Genomic DNA, 17,161 nt, shown 5'->3' with positions numbered 1-17,161 from the left:
TTGCCCAGTTCACGGGGCTTCTCCTGAGCTGCAGGGGCTGCCCGGAGGGTCCCGAGGCCAGTTCAATAAACGTCACCAGCCTGGGAGACCCCTCTTGGCCAGCTGTTTTGGGGCTCCTCATATAAGTCCTTGTTACTGGCTGGTTTCAAAATGTCCTGCTGCTTTGCAGTCTTCTGGAAAGCGGATTAGGGAAAAGGGGGGCACAACGGGAGCCTGGTGTGACCCCCAGGACATGAGCTTGTGGGGGGGGTCTGGCATCATGAGGCAGTGTCTTCCTTCATGAGCTGCATTGTCTCGGTATCGGCATCCTCGGTGGCTTCTGCCTTGGTGGGGAGGTAGATGGCCCCCATGGGCTGGAAGGATGTCGCTGATGGGCTCTGCACCCTGTGGTGCTGACGGGCTGTGAGATGGAGGGGACACCGGGCTGTCACCGGGCTCTGGCAGCTGCTGAGCTGATCCCCGTCTCCGTGTCCCCCTGGTTTTTGGGGTGGCCGGAGCGAGGAGCATGAGTTGGGGTGGCGGGGTGGGGGGACACGACACAGGGATGGGATTGTCACCTCCAGCCTGGGCTGCTGCCATGCACCTCCTCTTCAGGTTGAGCCACAGCAGGACCCCACTCAGCAGCATCACCAGGACCAGCAGCGCTATCAGCACTGTGCAGGATGGTGAAGCACCTGGAGGTGGGGAGGAGAACGGACTCGGGATTCCATTTCCAGCCAAGACCGGCATGCAAGAAAACCTAACGCTGAATACAACCTGACCACCTCCCCAGCAGCTCAGCTGGCATTGGAGATGGGCTTTCCTTAATTAGGCTTCACAGTAAGACCTATTTCACAGAATCACGGAATGGTCAGGGTTGGAAGGGCCCTCTGGAGATTATCCAGTCCAACCCCCCTGCCAGAGCAGGGTCACCTACAGCAGTTGCACAGGACGGCATCCAGGTGGGTTTGAAATGTCACCAGTGTGGGAGGCTCCACAACCTCTCTGGGCAGCCTGTGCCAGTGCTCTGCCACCCTCACAGGAAAGAAGTTCTTCCTCATGTTTAGATGGAACTTCCTATATTCAAGTTTGTGTCCATTCCCTCTTGTCCTGTCACTGGGCACCACTGAAAAAAGACTGCTCCCATCCCCCTGGCACCCTCCCTTTAAGTATTTATAGGAGTTCATAAGATCCCCCCTCAGTCTTCTGTTCTCCAGACTAAAAAGACCCAAGTCCCTCAGCCTTTCCTCATATGAGAGATGTTCCAATCCCCTAATCATCTTCGTTGCCCTTTGCTGGACCCTCTCCAGCAGTTCCCTGTCCTTCTTGAACTGGGGAGCCCAGAACTGGACGCAGTACTCCAGATGTGGCCTCCCCAGGGCAGAGTAGAGGGGGAAGATGACCTCCCTCGAACCTGCTTGCCACACTCTTCTTGATGCACCCCAGGTCCCTTTCCACAGAGCTGTTCTCCAGGAGGTTCAGCCCCCAACCTGTACTGATGCATGGGGTTATTCCTCCCCAGATGCAGTACCCTACACTTGCCCTTGTTGGACTTCATTGGGTTCCTCTCTGCCCAACTCTCTAGTTGGGCGCCAGTTTCCCTGGGTGGGTGATGGGATGGGGGGGTTGGAGTGACCTTCCACGTTCCTGCTGCTCTTACAACCTCCATCAGCTCCCCGATGCATCATCCCACTTACGGATTTGGGATGCTGCATCTCACACAAGCCTATTTCTGACCCTCCTCCATTCGTCAATGTTGTCCCAGCTATACCACAACCTGTGAGAAACGAGGGCCAGTCCTGGAGGGAGCCCAGAGGGTTGGGGGGGATGTGGAAATTTGGACTCAAAGAAGAAATGGGAGGGATTGAATGTGTTTTGATTGGGGAAGCATCTCTGATGCTCCCAAGGGTGATGGAAAAGGAGGCACATCCCTCAGGAAAGGCTCTAAGGAGCTGGCTGGGAGGAACATGTGCCACCTTCCCACTTTCTTCTCGCCTCGAGACCTTTTCCCCCCCACCCAGCATGAACATGATAGAGAATCCCAGCGCTCACCCTTTGGCTTTGTGCACACCACATGGGCTGCCGAGCCCTGCCTGCACGGTCCCAGCCCAGTCCCTCTCTGCTGGCACTCCAGGAGCAGCGACTCGGTCCCCCGGCAGCTCAGCCCCTCCAGCAAGACATGGCCATCCCCACGGCTGAGCTGGGCTCCCACGGGCGCCGACTGGGCTGGTCCACAGCCCAGCTGCCTGCAGACCACCCCGGCTTCGAGCGAGCTCCAGCCAATGCTGCATACCCTGTGCCAGGTAGCGTTGAAGAGCACCTCCACCCGCCCCGCGCAGGGACCGGGGCCGTCCTGCACTCGCACCTGCAAGGGGTTCGTGCCTGCAAGAGGGAGCAAAGGGGTTGAGATGTCCCCTCCGACCCAGCAGGCACACGGAGAGGGGCCTGTGAGGCGCACATGTGTGCAAGGATGGGCATGCATGCCGTTTGCCACCTGTACCTGGTGCACGACTCATCCCCCCAACCTCCCTTGCAAGGTCGATCCCATCACTGATGTCCCACCAGTGCTGCCAGTCCCCAGTCCCTGATAAAACCCTTTTATGGGGCATCTGAGTGTTTTCCTGGGGGACCACCTGAGCATACAATTCCTGCGTCTTCCTCGTGGTTGCAGTTATGGACTCCCCAGCTGCTGAGGCTGCATTGGCTGAAGGTGGTTTCCATGCCGGTGCAGTCCACGTCATCAAGCCAAATGGGGTCCAACCCTTGCCCAAAGTGAGCTTGGCCCGGGGCCGATACGGCTGTCCCGCAGCCCAGCTGCCGGCAGACCACCTTGGCATCCTTCAAATCCCAGCTGTCATCGCAGATGGTCCCCCACCGGCCTTGGTGAAACACCTCCAGTCTCCCGGCACAGCGGTTTGGGCCATCAGCCAAGCGGACCTGCACCTCGTCTGTGATGTTGGCACCTGCTGGGAGAAAGCCAGTTAGGAAAGGACAACAGGGCACCCATCACTTCGCCAAAACAATAATCCCCAAACCAGAACCCAGAGTGCAAATAAAGAGTTGTCACAGTTCCCCCTCACCCCCTGAGCAAGGGATGTAACCTGCCCCAAACACTTCCAGAGGAACATAGCCATAGGGATGGGCTTCAGTTGCACCTTCATACCCTAAAATTGTGGTGTCTCCTCCATGCAAGAGTGTGGACCAAGCAATGGAGACCAGGCTGGGGATTTGGTGGTCCCATCAAGACGGCTTGGCTTGCCTAGTGCCATGGGGAGGGGGCGTGTAAAGGGTTCAATGAGATGTTGGTTGTGAATGGGGTAGGAACCTGTTGCTGGGTTGCGGACAAGCCTGGCCAAAAAGAGGCCACAATCCTTTGCAAGCCCCCTTCCCCAAAAGACACACCATTCCAGAGCTGGTATCACCCCAGAGGCAGCCAGATAGACCCTCCTGTGCTCCATCCCAGTGCCCTGTGTCACTGGATGGAATGTACCTGAACACACCACGCCAGCGTCTTCTCCATGGTTGCAGTTACTCTGTCCCCAGGGACGAGCTTGGCACTGGGCGAGGTTGTCCTCGGTCCCGGTGCAGCTCATGTCATCCAGCCAGATGTTTCCCGTCCCCTGCCCAAAGCGGGCCCGGCTGTAGGCTGCTGTGGCCCTGCCACATCCCAGCTGCCTGCACACCACCGCCGCCTCGGTCAGGGCCCAGCCGTCGTCACAGACCGTCCCCCACTGCCCGTCGTGGAACACCTCCACCCTCCCGGCACAGCGGTTCGGTCCTTCTGCCAGGCGGACCTCTGCCCTGGCCACACCTGGGGGCACAGAAACAGGCGGCGCAACATTGAGGACAAGAAGACTGTGTATCCAGAGTGGGGCCTTTCTGGTGGCAGCGGCCAGGGTGCAAGCCTAGGGCAGATGCCCAGCCACGGTGGGATGGGAGGACAGATCCTGGCTTGAGCCCTGCCTGCAGAGATGTGTAGGCAGACATGGCCCTTGGGGCTTCATAAGCACCACCAGGCTCCTACATTTGGCCTCCAGACTCAGTCCCCGATGGGGGGTCTGCACAAAGGGCTTTTGTATTGGGGCCGCTACTGGGATCTAGGGACAGGGGACCAATGTCATCTGCCAAGGGGATGAGCCCCTGTGCCCTGCAAATCTCCTTTCTGCAGCCAATGCTCCTGAGGTCAGGTTGGAGAGACTTGGTTTCGGGTGTGTGAGGAGGCTCCAAACTATGCTTTTAGGACCCCACAGGAATGAGCATCACCTGAGCAGACCACGCCAGCATCCTCTTCGTGGCTGCAGCCATTGATTCCCCAGGGCCTGGCCCGACACTCCACAAGGGTGCTCTCCCCCCCGATGCAGGCGACCCTGTCCAGCCAGATGGGATCCGGCCCCCTCCCAAAGGAAGCCCCTGCCGGGGATGCAATGGCCTCGCCACAGCCCAGCTGCCGGCAGACGACCGTCGCGTCCCTCAGGTCCCAGCCATCGTCACAGACCGTCCCCCATTGCTGGTTGTGAAAGACCTCCACTCTCCCAGCGCAGCGATGTGGGCCATCCACAAGCCGGACAGTCGATGTGTTGGTTGTACCGGTGTCTGGAAGCACCGCAGAAAACATCATGATGGGTTGGGCACATACACGGTGCCAGTGGCAATGCCTGAGGCCAGGACAAAAGGAACGCCCACCCCAGGAAGGGCTTGACAACCCCACTGCAGCATCACCTCGAAGGCAGTGAGATGCAGGATGGACACCCCTCGGCTCTCCCGGGACACACCATGTTGCAGGAGTGGGACGTACCTGAACACACTACGCTGGCATCTTCTCCATGGTTGCAGTTACTCTGTCCCCAGGGACGAGCCCGGCACTGGGCGAGGGCGTCCTCACTCCCGCTGCAGGCCACGTCATCCAGCCAGATGTGCCCTGTCCCCTGCCCAAAGACAGCCCGCCCAGAGGCTGCCATGGCCTTGCCACAGCCCAGCTGCCTGCACACCACCGCTGCATCGTTTAGGTCCCAGCCATCGTCGCAGACGGTCCCCCACTGCCCGGTGTGGAGCACCTCCACCCGCCCGGCACAGCGGTGTGGCCCATTCACCAGCCGCAGGTCGGCTGAGCTGGAGTTGCCTGCTTTTGGGGAGAGGGAAATAGGTGGGCATGTGGTTGCAGGGCATCCCCACATCCCTGGACCACCCCCTGCCTGCATCGCTGGACCACCCTCGCCTGCAGCATCCTACGTGTCTCCAGGGAGGAGCAGGGCAGAGCTGACGTTGGGGTGTTGATATCATTGAGTACAAAAGGCATTGGCATGGCCGAGTACTGCTGTTTTACTGGGGAAGACAAAACCCTGGGCGTTGAAGCCTGGCTGGGTTGGAGGGGACCTTTAAAGACCACCCAGTTCAATTCTCCTTCCATGGGCAGGGACATCTTGCAGGTTTCACAAAGCTCCATCCAGCCTGACTTTGAACACTTCCAATACTCATAGAACAGCATGGGTTGGAAGACACCTTTAAAGATCACCTAGTCCAACCTCCCCTGCAGTAAGCAAGGACATCTTCACCTAGACCAGGTTCCTCAAAGCCCCATCCAGCCCGGCCTTGAACACTTCCAATGATGGAGCATCCACAGCTTTTCTGGGCAACCTGTTCCAGTGCCTCACCAACCCTCAGAGTAAAGAATTTCTTCTTTATGTCCAATCTATACTTAGCCTCTTTCTGTTTAAAACCCTTGCCCCTTGTCCTGTCACTACAGGCCTTGGTAAAAAGTCTGTCCCCATCTTTCTTATAAGCCCCCTTTATATATTGAAAGGCCGCTATAAGGTCTCCTCAGAGCCTTCTCTTCTCCAGGCTTAACACCCCCAACTCTCTCAGCCTCTCCTCACAGCAGAGAGGCTCCAGCCCTTGGAGCATCTTTGTGTCTTCCTCTGTCCCCTCTCCAACAGGTCCGTGTCCTTCTGATGTTGGGGACTCCAAAGCTGGATGCAGTACTCCAGGTGGGGTCTCCCCAGAGCAGGGCAGAGGGGCAGAATCCCCTCCCTCGCCCTGATGTCCACACTGCTGGGGCTGCAGCCCAGGCTGCCGGTGGCTTTCTGGGCTGCCAGCGCACATTGCTGGATCATGTCCAGCTTTCCATCCACCCATACCCCCAAGTCCTTCTCCTCAGGGCTGCTCTCAATCCCTTCATCCGCCAGTCTGTACCGATACTGGGGATTGCCTCGACTCAGGTGCAGGACCTTGCTCGTGGCCTTGAGGTGAAGGTCCAGGAGATGCACATGGGTGAGAGCTGCACGAAGCCCCTACACCAGCCCTGCACATGGCATCTCCTCCAAAGGGGGCAAGCTGCCTAGCCCTGGGTACCGCCAGGAGCTCTGCTTCTGCCCAGCCTCATCCCGGCTCTCACCTGCGCACACCACACCGGCATCCTCCCCATGGTGGCAGTTGTGGACGCCCCACATCTTGGCTCGGCACTCGAAGAAGTCGGTTTCCTCCCCTGTGCAGCTCACATCATCCAGCCAGATGGGGCCAGCTCCCCATCCAAACCGAGCTGAGCCGGGGGCCGAGAGGGCCACCCCACAGCCCAGCTGACGGCAGACCACTGCCGCGTCATTCGGATCCCAGCCGTCGTCGCAGACCGTCCCCCACTCATTGTTGTAAAACACCTCAACCCTGCCAGCGCACTCGCTCAAACCACCCACCAGGCGAAGCCTGGGGATGCTGGCAATCCCCGAGCCTGAAAAATAAAAAAAAAAATGGGCATTATTAATTATATGTCTGTGCATCTTAACACCTGGTGGGTTGGAGAAGACAGGACATCCCTATGGCTGTTCTGGATGGTCGTGCAGCAGAGACTTTGTTCGTCCCTTGCCCTTTAGCAAAGTGACCACAGGGGTTTTTGCAGGGTGCAAGGCGCTGCAGAAGGTTCTTTCCACCATTTTCACCCTGAGGCTGGTTGCACCCTGGTTCAGAGGTTGGGACAGGAGAAAGCTTGGAAGCTGCATCACCTAGGTTCACCTGGCACTACCCACTTCTCGCTCTAGAGGAAATGGAAAAGGATCTTTTTCTGGTTGTCCCTGTCCTGACTGCTTCTGACTGCCCACATTGACCTGTCCGTGGAGGCTGACCTTCTAAGGCCAGGACTAGACTGGCAGCAGCTAGTTCAAAAGTGGTGTATCACATGAGAGCAGCTGGTTCTGGTGCACCTTTGTGCATTTATCTGCGTATTCTGGCATTTCACAGTGCCAGCAGCGAAGGTGCTTCACCCCATGAAAACATTTCAGACGCCTCCAATAGTACCAGACACTGAGGCATGTCTTAAGCGATGCTACTTCTTTTCCCAGCATCTCTGAACGCTCTTATTTTAACACAGATTCTACCAATCTGGTCAATTTGTGGGCCAGCTTCTTCCCAAGCTGTTCCCAGCCTGCAGAAGGACGGGGCTTGGTCCCTCTTACAGTAAAAACATGTGATGAGGATTACCTGAGCACACAACGCTGGCGTCTTCCATGTGGTTACATGCATGGTGTCCCCAAGGCTTGACCGGGCATTCAGCGAGGGTGGCTTCTGTCCCGAGGCAATTCACCCCATCTAGCCAGATGAGGCCAGATCCTTGCCCAAAAACAGATGAACCTGGGGCCGACATGGCCGTCCCGCAGCCCAGCTGCCGGCACACCACAGCTGCATCCTTCAGGTCCCAGCCATCATCGCAGATGGTCCCCCACTGCTGGTTGTGAAAGACCTCCACCCTCCCAGCGCAGCGGTGCGGGCTGTTCACCAGCCGTAGGGCTTCCAAGCTTCCTGGGCCCACATCTAAAAACAGAAGTGGAGGACAATATATCCTGGCCAGAAATGCCTGCCTGTCCAGTGCCTGGCAACCTGGTGGACCTCCCCTTGCAAGGGGTCTTGCAAGGTTTCCACCAGCATGTAACATTTCTGCTACTGCTGCACCTGGGTGTGCAGCCCTGGTGGGCCAGGGCTCTTTGTGTGTGATGGAAAGCCTACATCTTATGGGCTTGGGATTTTTGGAAATCCCAGGCTTGGGATTTCCAAGCACTTTGCCTCAGGGATGCCAGAGACTGGTAGACCTCGAAATGGAAAACACCTTGTATTCCCTGATGGGACTGCAGGAACAAGGGATGGTATAGCCATGACAAGGAGGAACTGGATGGTCAAATTTGGTCAGACAGCCTCCCCCAAGGGAGGACCGATCCCTGACTCACCGCCACTGACCTGCAGCCACAGAGCATGAGACGCTGGCGTGCCCCTTCGACTTGCAGCTGTTGGTGCCCCAGAACTTGACCTTGCATTCGAAGAGGGCCCCTTCCGTCCCGGTGCACTCCACGGCATCCACCCAGATCAGGCCATTTCCTGTCCCAAACTGGGTAGACCCCGCAGCCGAGTGCGCCGCACCGCAGCCCAGCTGCCGACACACCACCTGGGCTTCGGCCAGGTCCCAGCCGTCAGTGCAGATGCCACCCCAGCGCTCATCGTGAAACACTTCAACTCTCCCAGAGCACGAGTCTGAGCCGTTCACCAGGCGGAGGATTCCAAGGTCAGAAATCCCTGATTCTTCAACACCAGAGAGCGTATGCATGTTAAGAAGATACCTTGTGCCCCATGAAACCTCCAACTGACAGCAGTGGGTTTACACCAGAGGCTAAGCAGCATAGGGGGTCGAGGATGCTCTTGTGATGACAGAGGTGGCCTTTGAGGTGTGATATGATCTGGCTCAAGTGTTGCCCAAGGCTTTGATTAGCATGGGCTTGACCAGACTATAGTCAATGGACTTTATATTGTTTGCCCTCCTAAAGCAGACACAGAGGGCAGGGTGCAGTTGACAAGACATAGGCATCCTTCTGCTATTTGGGACTCCTGGGATACCTCACCTGCCTTCCAGCTGCTGCTCCTGAAGGGCAGATGTTTTTCTGTAGGATCTCTTAGCTCAACTAGGGTGAGGTGCTACCTTCCCATGCTGGGGTGACTGAATTCAACACTGGTCAGTGACACATGGATATTGAGCGAAGTTCACGCTGTTTTCAAGCAACCTGGTTGCAGCTCAGTGGCCCCAGTTTCTTAACAGCCACTGAAATGGGTTGTGGAGTTCCTCTGGCAGAAAGTCAGAGCTGGAGAGGAGCTAGAGGAATGGGAGATGGGCTCTCATGGGCTCACACAGCTCTGAGCATCACAGGGTACGTCTACCATGGATCAAACAAAGGTGTCGGAGAGTTGTCCCTGACGGTAATGGGAGAAGACCAATTCTTACTGCAGTCTGCCCCGCTGTGAAGAAGTAGGCAGCCATGTTGTAATTTGCCTGATGGGAATGGTCTCTGGCCCATGTTAACTGCCAGGATTTATGATAAATCATATCAGTCAAAAGCCAGAGACCATATTTTTGATGATAGCGGTGCAAATGGGCAAGGTGTTTGGTTTTTTATCAGACTTTAATGTCTGTGTACAGATGTGGCCCTCTTCCAACCAGGATGCAACATGAAGGGCTGTTTTCAAAGCAAAAGGTTTCCCCGCTGGCTGCAAACTGCTCCTGCATTGCAAGCCTTTGCATCCACATGGGAAAACAGAGTGAAACCCCAGTGCAGGAGGACTGTGGAAAGGTGGCTCCTGGTGCCATGACAGGTGGTGATTACCTGAGCACACCACACCAGCATCTTCTCCGTGCTCACATCCATGGACGCCCCAGCCCTTGGTTCTGCATTCGGAGAGGGCAGCCTCTGTCCCTATGCAGCGCACATCGTCTAGCCAGATGGGTCCCTGTCCCTGCCCGAAGTGAGCCCGCCGTGGAGCCGATATCACCACCCCGCAGTCCAGTTGCCGGCACACCACTTTGGCATCCGTGAAGTCCCAGCTGTCATCGCACACCGTCCCCCATTTCTCACTGTGAAACACCTCAACCCTTCCGGCACAGTGACCTGGGCCATCCACCAGCCGGACTGGGGCAAAGCTGGAAACAGCCGAGCCTGCAAACAGGCAGGGAGATGCTCAGAGCATCCAGCCTCTCTGCGGGAAGAGGAAGGACCCTGCGTTTTGGCACATAGCCGATGCTGCATGGTCACGTCACCTCTGAACCCACAGCATCTCATCCCCACCCTGTGGAGACACGTCTCTAAGGGCTTGGGGGCACTTGACCCAGCAGCAGGTAGGGTGAAGTTGGCACCTTCCTCCCAACTGAGTGGGATGGGGGATATCACGGATGCATCCTGACCCACTGCTGGTGCCGGAGTGAAACCCACCTGAGCACACCACGCTGGCATGCTTTCCATGGCTGCAGCTGCTCTCTCCCCATGGGCTGGCTTGGCATTTCGTGAGGGTCGTCTCTGTCCCCTGGCAGTTCACATTGTCCAGCCAGACGCGCGAGGGTCCTGCCCCGAAGTCCACCCCCTCCAATGCTGGCAGCACTGTCCCGCAGCCCAGCTGCTGGCACACCACCTCGGCATCCTGCTTATCCCAGCCACGGTCGCAGACGGCTCCCCACTCCTCCTGGTGAAACACCTCGACCCTGCCAGCGCAGCGGTGTGAACCATTCGCCAGCCGGAGATGCACTGGTTCGGGGATGATTGAGTCTGCAAACATCCAAGAGATTTATTAATGCCTTCAGATGGTGGCCAGTTTCCCTCCATGCTTATGATATTGCAGTTCTCCTGGCCCCTCTTAAAGCTGTCAAAAAGCAGAGGAGGGGAGAACAGGAGGGCTCCCCACCACCACCTGAAGCTTCCCCCCAGGAGCACCCTGCACCAGAATATCTCCCTGCAGAGGGTGGTCCACGCTGGCCCTGCAACCTCCTGGACCCCAGCCCCAGTTCCTGCAAGAATTGCTGGCCAGGCGGGTTGCTTTCAACGAGCTTCCCTGCAATGAGTTGGTCCTGTTGTTAGAGCTGGAAGGTTGTGGGAGGGGTGGAAAATAGGGATCCCCGAGGAATGCCTCCAACCACCTTAAATAAACACCTTGGGATCTTGGAATCATAGAATCGTCTAAGTTGGAAGGGACCTTTAAGATCATCAAGTCCAACCTTAAACCTAACACTGCCAACACCACCACTAAACCATGTCCCTCAGCACCACGTCTACCCGTCTTTTAAATACCTCCAGAGCTGGTGATTCCACCACTTCCATGGGCAGCCTGTTCCAGTGCTTGGCAACCCTTTTGGTGAAGAAATTTTTCCTAATATCCATCCTAAACATCCCCTGGGGCAGCTTGAGGCCATTTACTCCTGTCCTATCACTTGTTACTTGGAGAAGAGATTGACTTCCCCCCTTCTCTACAACATCTTTTCAGGTAGTTGCAGAGAGCGATAAGGTCTCCTCTCAGCCTTTTCTCCAGAAGGTGGGAAGAGTAGCCCTCTGATGGGACAATCAGGTGCAGGGAGGGTCCAGGAAAACCCCACTGGCTACTGATGCTCACCCCCAGACTTATCTGGGGGTACAGACCAGCCATCGTGACCCCCGCCACTGCCTTGCATAGAGCAATGCTGAAGGAACATTGGTCACCTGAACAAACCACGCCAGCATCTTCACCGTGGTAGCAATTATTGATGCCCCACGGCCGGGCCCGGCAGGCGGACAGAGTGCTCTCCATCCCTGTGCAGTTCGTCTCGTCCATCCAGATGATGCCGACCCCGCGCCCAAACTGACCCCCGCCAGGGGCCGACAGCGCTCGCCCACAGTCCAACTGCCGGCAGACAACCTCAGCATCCAGCAGGTCCCAGTTGTCATCGCACACGGTCCCCCACTGCTTGTTATGGAAGACCTCGACCCGGCCAGCGCAGCGGCTGCCATAGTTCACCAGCTGGACCTGGTCACCCTCCAAGTTACCTAAAAGAGGGAAATATGGGGAAGGGCTGGCATGCTGTGACCTCTGGGCAAGGAAAATTGCTCCAGCACCTTCTGAGGTTGCTGAGTGTTGCACCAAGTGCTGCATACTCATCTAATCACCTCAAAAAGGAGCTGGCTGATCACCAGTGCCTGGCTGGGTAAGGGGCGAGAAGCTGCAAGCTGCACCGCAGCAGCATCCCACCCACTGGCATCGGCACCGATCCCTCCAGGAGGATGCCCAAAATTTTTCCAGCCCCCTGGATAGCCCATGCCACCCCGTGATGGAAAAGCCCACAAAGAGGGCACATTGTCTGGGGCTGCTTGTGGAGGTGGAAAATCAATGTGATAGACCAAGACCCACCACTTCTTGTGCTGTATCACTCCCAAGGGGCTTACCTGCGCATACCACGTTGGCTTCTCTCCCATGGTGACAAGTGCCGTTGACCCAGGGCTTTGCCTTGCACGCAGAGAGGGCAGTCTCCGTGCCCATGCAGCTCATGCTCTCGGGCCATGTTTGCCCGGGTCCTGGCCCAAAATGTGACCCAACATGTACCGACAGCGCTCTCCCGCAGCCCAGCTGCCTGCACACCACTCGAGCCTCGGCCAGACCCCAGCCATCGTCACACAGGGCTGCCCAGGTGCCATTGTAGGTGATCTCCACCCTGCCTTCGCAGCGCGTTGAGCCGTTGGCCAGACGGAGCTCGACAGCCACGGACATCCCCGAAGCTGCCAACAACACACAAGGGTAAGTGCACCGGGAGAGCCATGGCTGCTTCTGCTCCAGCCTGAGCATCTTCTGTGCATGGTGAGTGCCCAAACTGGAGACGAAGTAGCCCCAATGCTCAGCATCCTCTTAAAAGTGAATTTTGAGGTGTGGCTTTGCAAAGAGGCTTTATTGCAAGGACACCTTATTGCAAAGGTACTTGATTGCAAAGACACTTGATTGCAAAGGCGTTTTCTTGCTCCCTGCTGCACAGCCCAAATAAAAGAGCTGAGCTACATATGCATCAAAAACTTCACCAAAAGCCCTGAAGCGCAGGTGATGGGCAAGACAGAGCTGGCCTGGCTGGATGGGCAGGAGCTGGGGAGGGTGAGTTATGCTTGCAGAAAACCAGGCTTTGAGGTAGGTTCTCCGTAATTCATGCATGCGACTGCAAACAAATGGCCCTTTGCTGTTCCTGCAGCTTAGAACCACACAATGGTCGGTGTTGGAAGGGACCTCTGGAGATCATCTAATTCACCCCCCCCGCTAAAGCAGGTTCACCTACATCACGTTGCACAGGATTGTGTCCAGGCAGTTTTGAATATCTCCAGAGAAGGAGACTCCACAACCTCTCTGGGCAGCCTGTGGATCCAGCACTGGATCCACGGCAGCAGGAGGTGGGAAAAGGCTTTGCAAGGCATCTTGCCCACCTGTGTGCTGCCGGTGCTCCACAGAGCTGCAAAGGGGATGCCACGGGACAGCACCCTCAGGGGGAAGGCACTAGCAATCCCATGATCCCTTAGGAAACCCTGAAAGTCTGATGTTGACCCCTCTTGCACCTTGAGGTGAGTTACCAGAACATATCACTCCAGCATCCTCCCCGTGGAAGCAGTTATTGTCCCCCCACTTGCTGGCCCGGCAGTTGAAGAGGGTGTCCTCGGTGCCAGTGCAGTTCACCTCATCCAACCAGATGGGATCATGGCCCCTCCCGAAGCGAGCCCCATTGGTGGCCGACAGCGCTGTGCCGCAGCCCAGTTGCCGGCACACCACTTCCGCGTCGAACAGGTCCCAACCGTCATCGCAGACCGTCCCCCACATGTGGTTGTGGAGCACCTCCACCCTCCCGGCGCAGCGGTTGGGGCCGTTGAGCAGCTGGAGGGTCCCCAGGGTGGTGACGCTGGAGTCTGAGGGTGCCCCAAGGGGAAGAGTTGGAGAACAGTTGTGCATGACCGGCAGTACAGAAGGAAGGGATGCAGGGGTGGAGGTGGTGCACAGCCAGATGGCTGCTGTCCTGGGATACCTGAGCACTCAACGCTGGCATCCTCCACGTGGTGACAGTTGTGTTCCCCCCATGGCCTCGCTCGGCATCCGTAGAGGCCCCTTTCCTCCCCGGTGCAGTTGACCTCATCTAACCAGATCTGTCCTGTTCCTTCTCCGTACCGAACTCCTGGTGCCACTGACAGCACCGTCCCGCAGCCCAGCTGCCGGCACACTACCTGGCCCTCAGGGAAACCCCAGCCGTCGTCACACACAGTCCCCCATGTCCCATTGCGGAGCACCTCCACCCTCCCAGCGCAGCGGTCAGGGCCGCCCACCAGACGAAGAAGCCTCCCTGGGCTCTCAGCAACTGTGCCTGCAAAGCCAAGAGGGGAAAGAGGAGGAGAGGTGAAACCCTGGGGGTGGATGGAGCCCAGCTGCTCACACATTGAGATGACTTTTACCCCCAAAAATGCTCTCAGAGGTGGTGTTGAGAATCCCACACCTGCCCTGGACATCTCAGATGGCCCTGGGCATCTCTAGACAACCACGCCCTACCTCTGCATCTAAAACCCTGAATTGACCTCAGTGTGGATCCCACACCCCAGGAGCCCTTTTCTTGCTCATGCAATAGGCAGAAAAAAATGGGTATTTGATCTCATGCATTTTTTTGTACAAGCGGCAAAGATGTAACTTCACCGTCAAGGCTGGGTAATGCCTTGGGGGCCAGCTGTGTGGCCACCTTGCAAGGATGAGTGAAAAAGTGCTTGAACTAAGGGTCTTGGCAGGACGAAGACCCACAATGTGAAGTTGCCACTGGTCCCACAGGCACACTTTTGCAAGAGCACTAACCAAAGGGAGACCGTGCAGAAAGGAGCTGTAACTAGAAGTTAGTCACATGGAGAGCTCAACGGGGTCACCAGAAAAAAAAAGTTCAAAAGGGATATGATTGCATTGTGCAAATAAGCTTTTTGACCGTGGATAATGATTTCCGAAGTGCTCAGGCACTGGTCTGTGTGCGGGTCCGACTGTCAGCAAGCGAGAGGCCAGACGTAGCACTTGGGAAGTCACCAGGGCCAGAAAGAGTATGAAACAGGTTAAAAATCAAATCCCTGAGTCATTCAAACAGGCACAGCACCTGGGCAGCTGTGGCATGCTGGGGGCGGCAGTGCGTAGCTCAGCTCTTTCACTGGGGCTGTGCAGTGGGGAGCAGGAAAACCTCTTTGCAATAAAGTGTCTTTGCAAAGCTGCCCCTCAAAAGTCATTTCTACAAGGAGGCTGAACCCGATGCATTGCGAGTTTGCAGTCTCTCCTGTGCCCAGGCTAAGAGCACAGTCCTGACCATGGATGGCTCGTCTGTTTCATCCTTTCCCCGCTTTCCCCCTGCGCTTTTTGCTCTGCTTTCCTTATTTTTACTAGAAGCGATGAGGCTGCCTGTATTAACAATAAATCAGCCCTGCGGCTGAGACTTAGCAGAGTTGATATATTCCTTGGCATGTTTCTTGCAAGCACTGCCCAGCCACGTGTGCATTGACTGTGGACAAGTCCCAGCCCAGATGCCTCCAGCAAGCCAGGAGATACTGACCATTGAAGAGGCAAAGACTGTACTGAAATTTCCAGGAGCAGGATTTCCAAAAAAAAAAAAAAAAAAAAAAAAAAAAAAGTGGGAAGATTGTAGTGTTTGTGAATAGATCACTGGAGAAGGAAAATACCCAAGTGAGTTAAAGTAAAACTTTAGTTCCAAGGGGCAGTGGTACAAACTGCCCTCAGCAACTAATCAGCCTGGAAATGAAAACAAAATCCCTACCAGCAGGGAAAGCATGTTCCTAATTTTGCTCACTCCAGACCCGATCAGAAGAGTGTTTCTGCTCGTGCCCTTTGTAAATGTGAATCAGCACTAGGAAGGCTGCCCAAATCGAATAACCAGCTTGTGCTCTGAGCTAGGGCAGCTCGGACAAAGCCCTAAGCCCTTTCTTAACCATTTCCAAAGCAAAGCTGCCATTAACCATCAGCATGACGTTGCTCTTGGAGCAGAGCTCTTCCCCATCTTTGCACCAATGTCTGACAGCAAACTATGGCTGCGGATAAGGGACCTGAAGGGTCTGACATTTCCTTACAGCTCTGCCTGAGCACAAGGGTCATGTCTCTTGCCGGCATCTTGTCTCTCTACCCCATTAGCCCAACAAACATTGGGTTCCTTGTGCTGCACAGCCATGAGCCACCCAGCTTTGTCCTGGCAATGTGGGTTCCTACTTGCTCACCTCGCCATTGGACGGGGAGCCTCCCCTCTTAATGCAGAGTGCTGTTGGGTTTGACCAAGCCCCCTCCATGCTGCAAGTTTGCCATGGATGGTCTGGGATAAGCCAAGATTAAAGCAGGGCAGGAGGCCGTAGCCAGCTGTGAGACAGCTTCAGGATAGGGCATGCTTCCCTCCACTTTTGTTATGCTCACAAACTTAAAATTGTGGGGCATGAGCCTTTGATTATGGGACAAAACCATGCGTGCAGAAGTAGACCTGCAATGTGTGGCTCTTGGAGTGCAGGAGAGGTAAATAAGCTCCAGACTTTGCGTAAAAAAAAATCTTTCACCCACCTCCAAAGCCATCACAAGCCATTCTTCACTGCCCAAGACCCCTGAGTAAAACCCAGGACCCCCAACCAGCCTCTGCTGTGCTCCACAAAGTGCTAGCTGAACAGGCTGCAGGAGCCCACATGGCTGATGGGCTCCCTGCAGTCAGGAGCAAAGGCGAACACCACTCACCCCAAAGGCATGCCATCAGGAGGATGGTCCCTGTGCTCTTGGTCCTTCCATGAGTGGGTTTTCTGTCCCCAGGGTGGCTGGGCAAGGGATGGAGACCAGTCAGCATCCCCATGTTCGCAGCCTGGCCACAGGCTGGAGGCTGGAGTGGATTGTCCTCCTGTGAGATGCCAGCAGAGCTTGGTGTCCCACTGGGAAACTGGGAGAGCAAACTGGGAGTTCTGCAGTGAGCTCTCCTCTTCCTCCGCCCTGCTCCCGCCCTGGGAGCTTCGCCTCCTGTGAAGCTCTGCCAGGAGGTGACCCGTTGCCCCATGCAGCAGCCAGTCTTGTCATCGGCTTGCGAAACAGTGAGCTGTTCCAGGAAAATGTGGAGCAAACAAAACCTTCTCGACACTCAGATCCCGTCTCATACGTGCCAGCCCCTGTGGCCGCCTCAGCTACCGTGGTACAAGGTATCTATTTTTGACAGGCTAAATCAAGCCTTAATGCACAGAACTGGGGAAATAGAGCTATGTTAGCTTCATTAGAAAGTGTCTGGTTGGGTTTTGGGAGGTGAGGGGCCATCTACTGCAAGAAAATAGGTCACTAAAGGCTGGAAATGGCTTTATTGTGGAGGCTGGAGCCAGCCCCTGCACTGTAGCCATTTGACATCAGG

General features: G+C 56.2%; 2 protein-coding genes across 2 annotated transcripts in view; both read right to left on the bottom strand.

Moving 5' to 3' along the window:
- Positions 1-257: 257 nt before the first annotated feature.
- LOC104291830 (deleted in malignant brain tumors 1 protein-like) lies at positions 258-12,507 on the bottom strand. Its single transcript, XM_009891122.1, is given in 15 exon segments — positions 258-400; positions 2,032-2,361; positions 2,613-2,942; positions 3,470-3,790; positions 4,243-4,572; positions 4,775-5,098; positions 6,371-6,684; positions 7,271-7,280; positions 7,447-7,776; positions 8,197-8,529; positions 9,609-9,938; positions 10,212-10,520; positions 11,046-11,060; positions 11,466-11,789; positions 12,186-12,507. Coding segments are annotated over 15 exon segments (4,065 nt in total).
- A 765-nt stretch (positions 12,508-13,272) lies between these two features.
- Positions 13,273-17,161, bottom strand: part of LOC104291829 (deleted in malignant brain tumors 1 protein-like) — a 29,236-nt gene continuing 25,347 nt past the window's right edge. Inside the window, exons 10-11 of the mRNA XM_009891121.1 lie at positions 13,774-14,125; positions 13,273-13,651 (exon numbers count right to left, since the gene is read on the bottom strand). Coding sequence (XP_009889423.1) covers positions 13,273-13,651; positions 13,774-14,125 — 731 coding nt within the window. The remainder of the gene's footprint in view (positions 13,652-13,773; positions 14,126-17,161) is intronic.

The sequence above is a fragment of the Charadrius vociferus genome, unplaced genomic scaffold, assembly GCF_000708025.1.
Source record: "Charadrius vociferus isolate BGI_N301 unplaced genomic scaffold, ASM70802v2 scaffold229, whole genome shotgun sequence".
In the NCBI taxonomy this organism is placed as follows: Eukaryota; Metazoa; Chordata; class Aves; order Charadriiformes; family Charadriidae; genus Charadrius; species Charadrius vociferus.
This window is presented reverse-complemented; position numbering and strand designations above follow the sequence as displayed.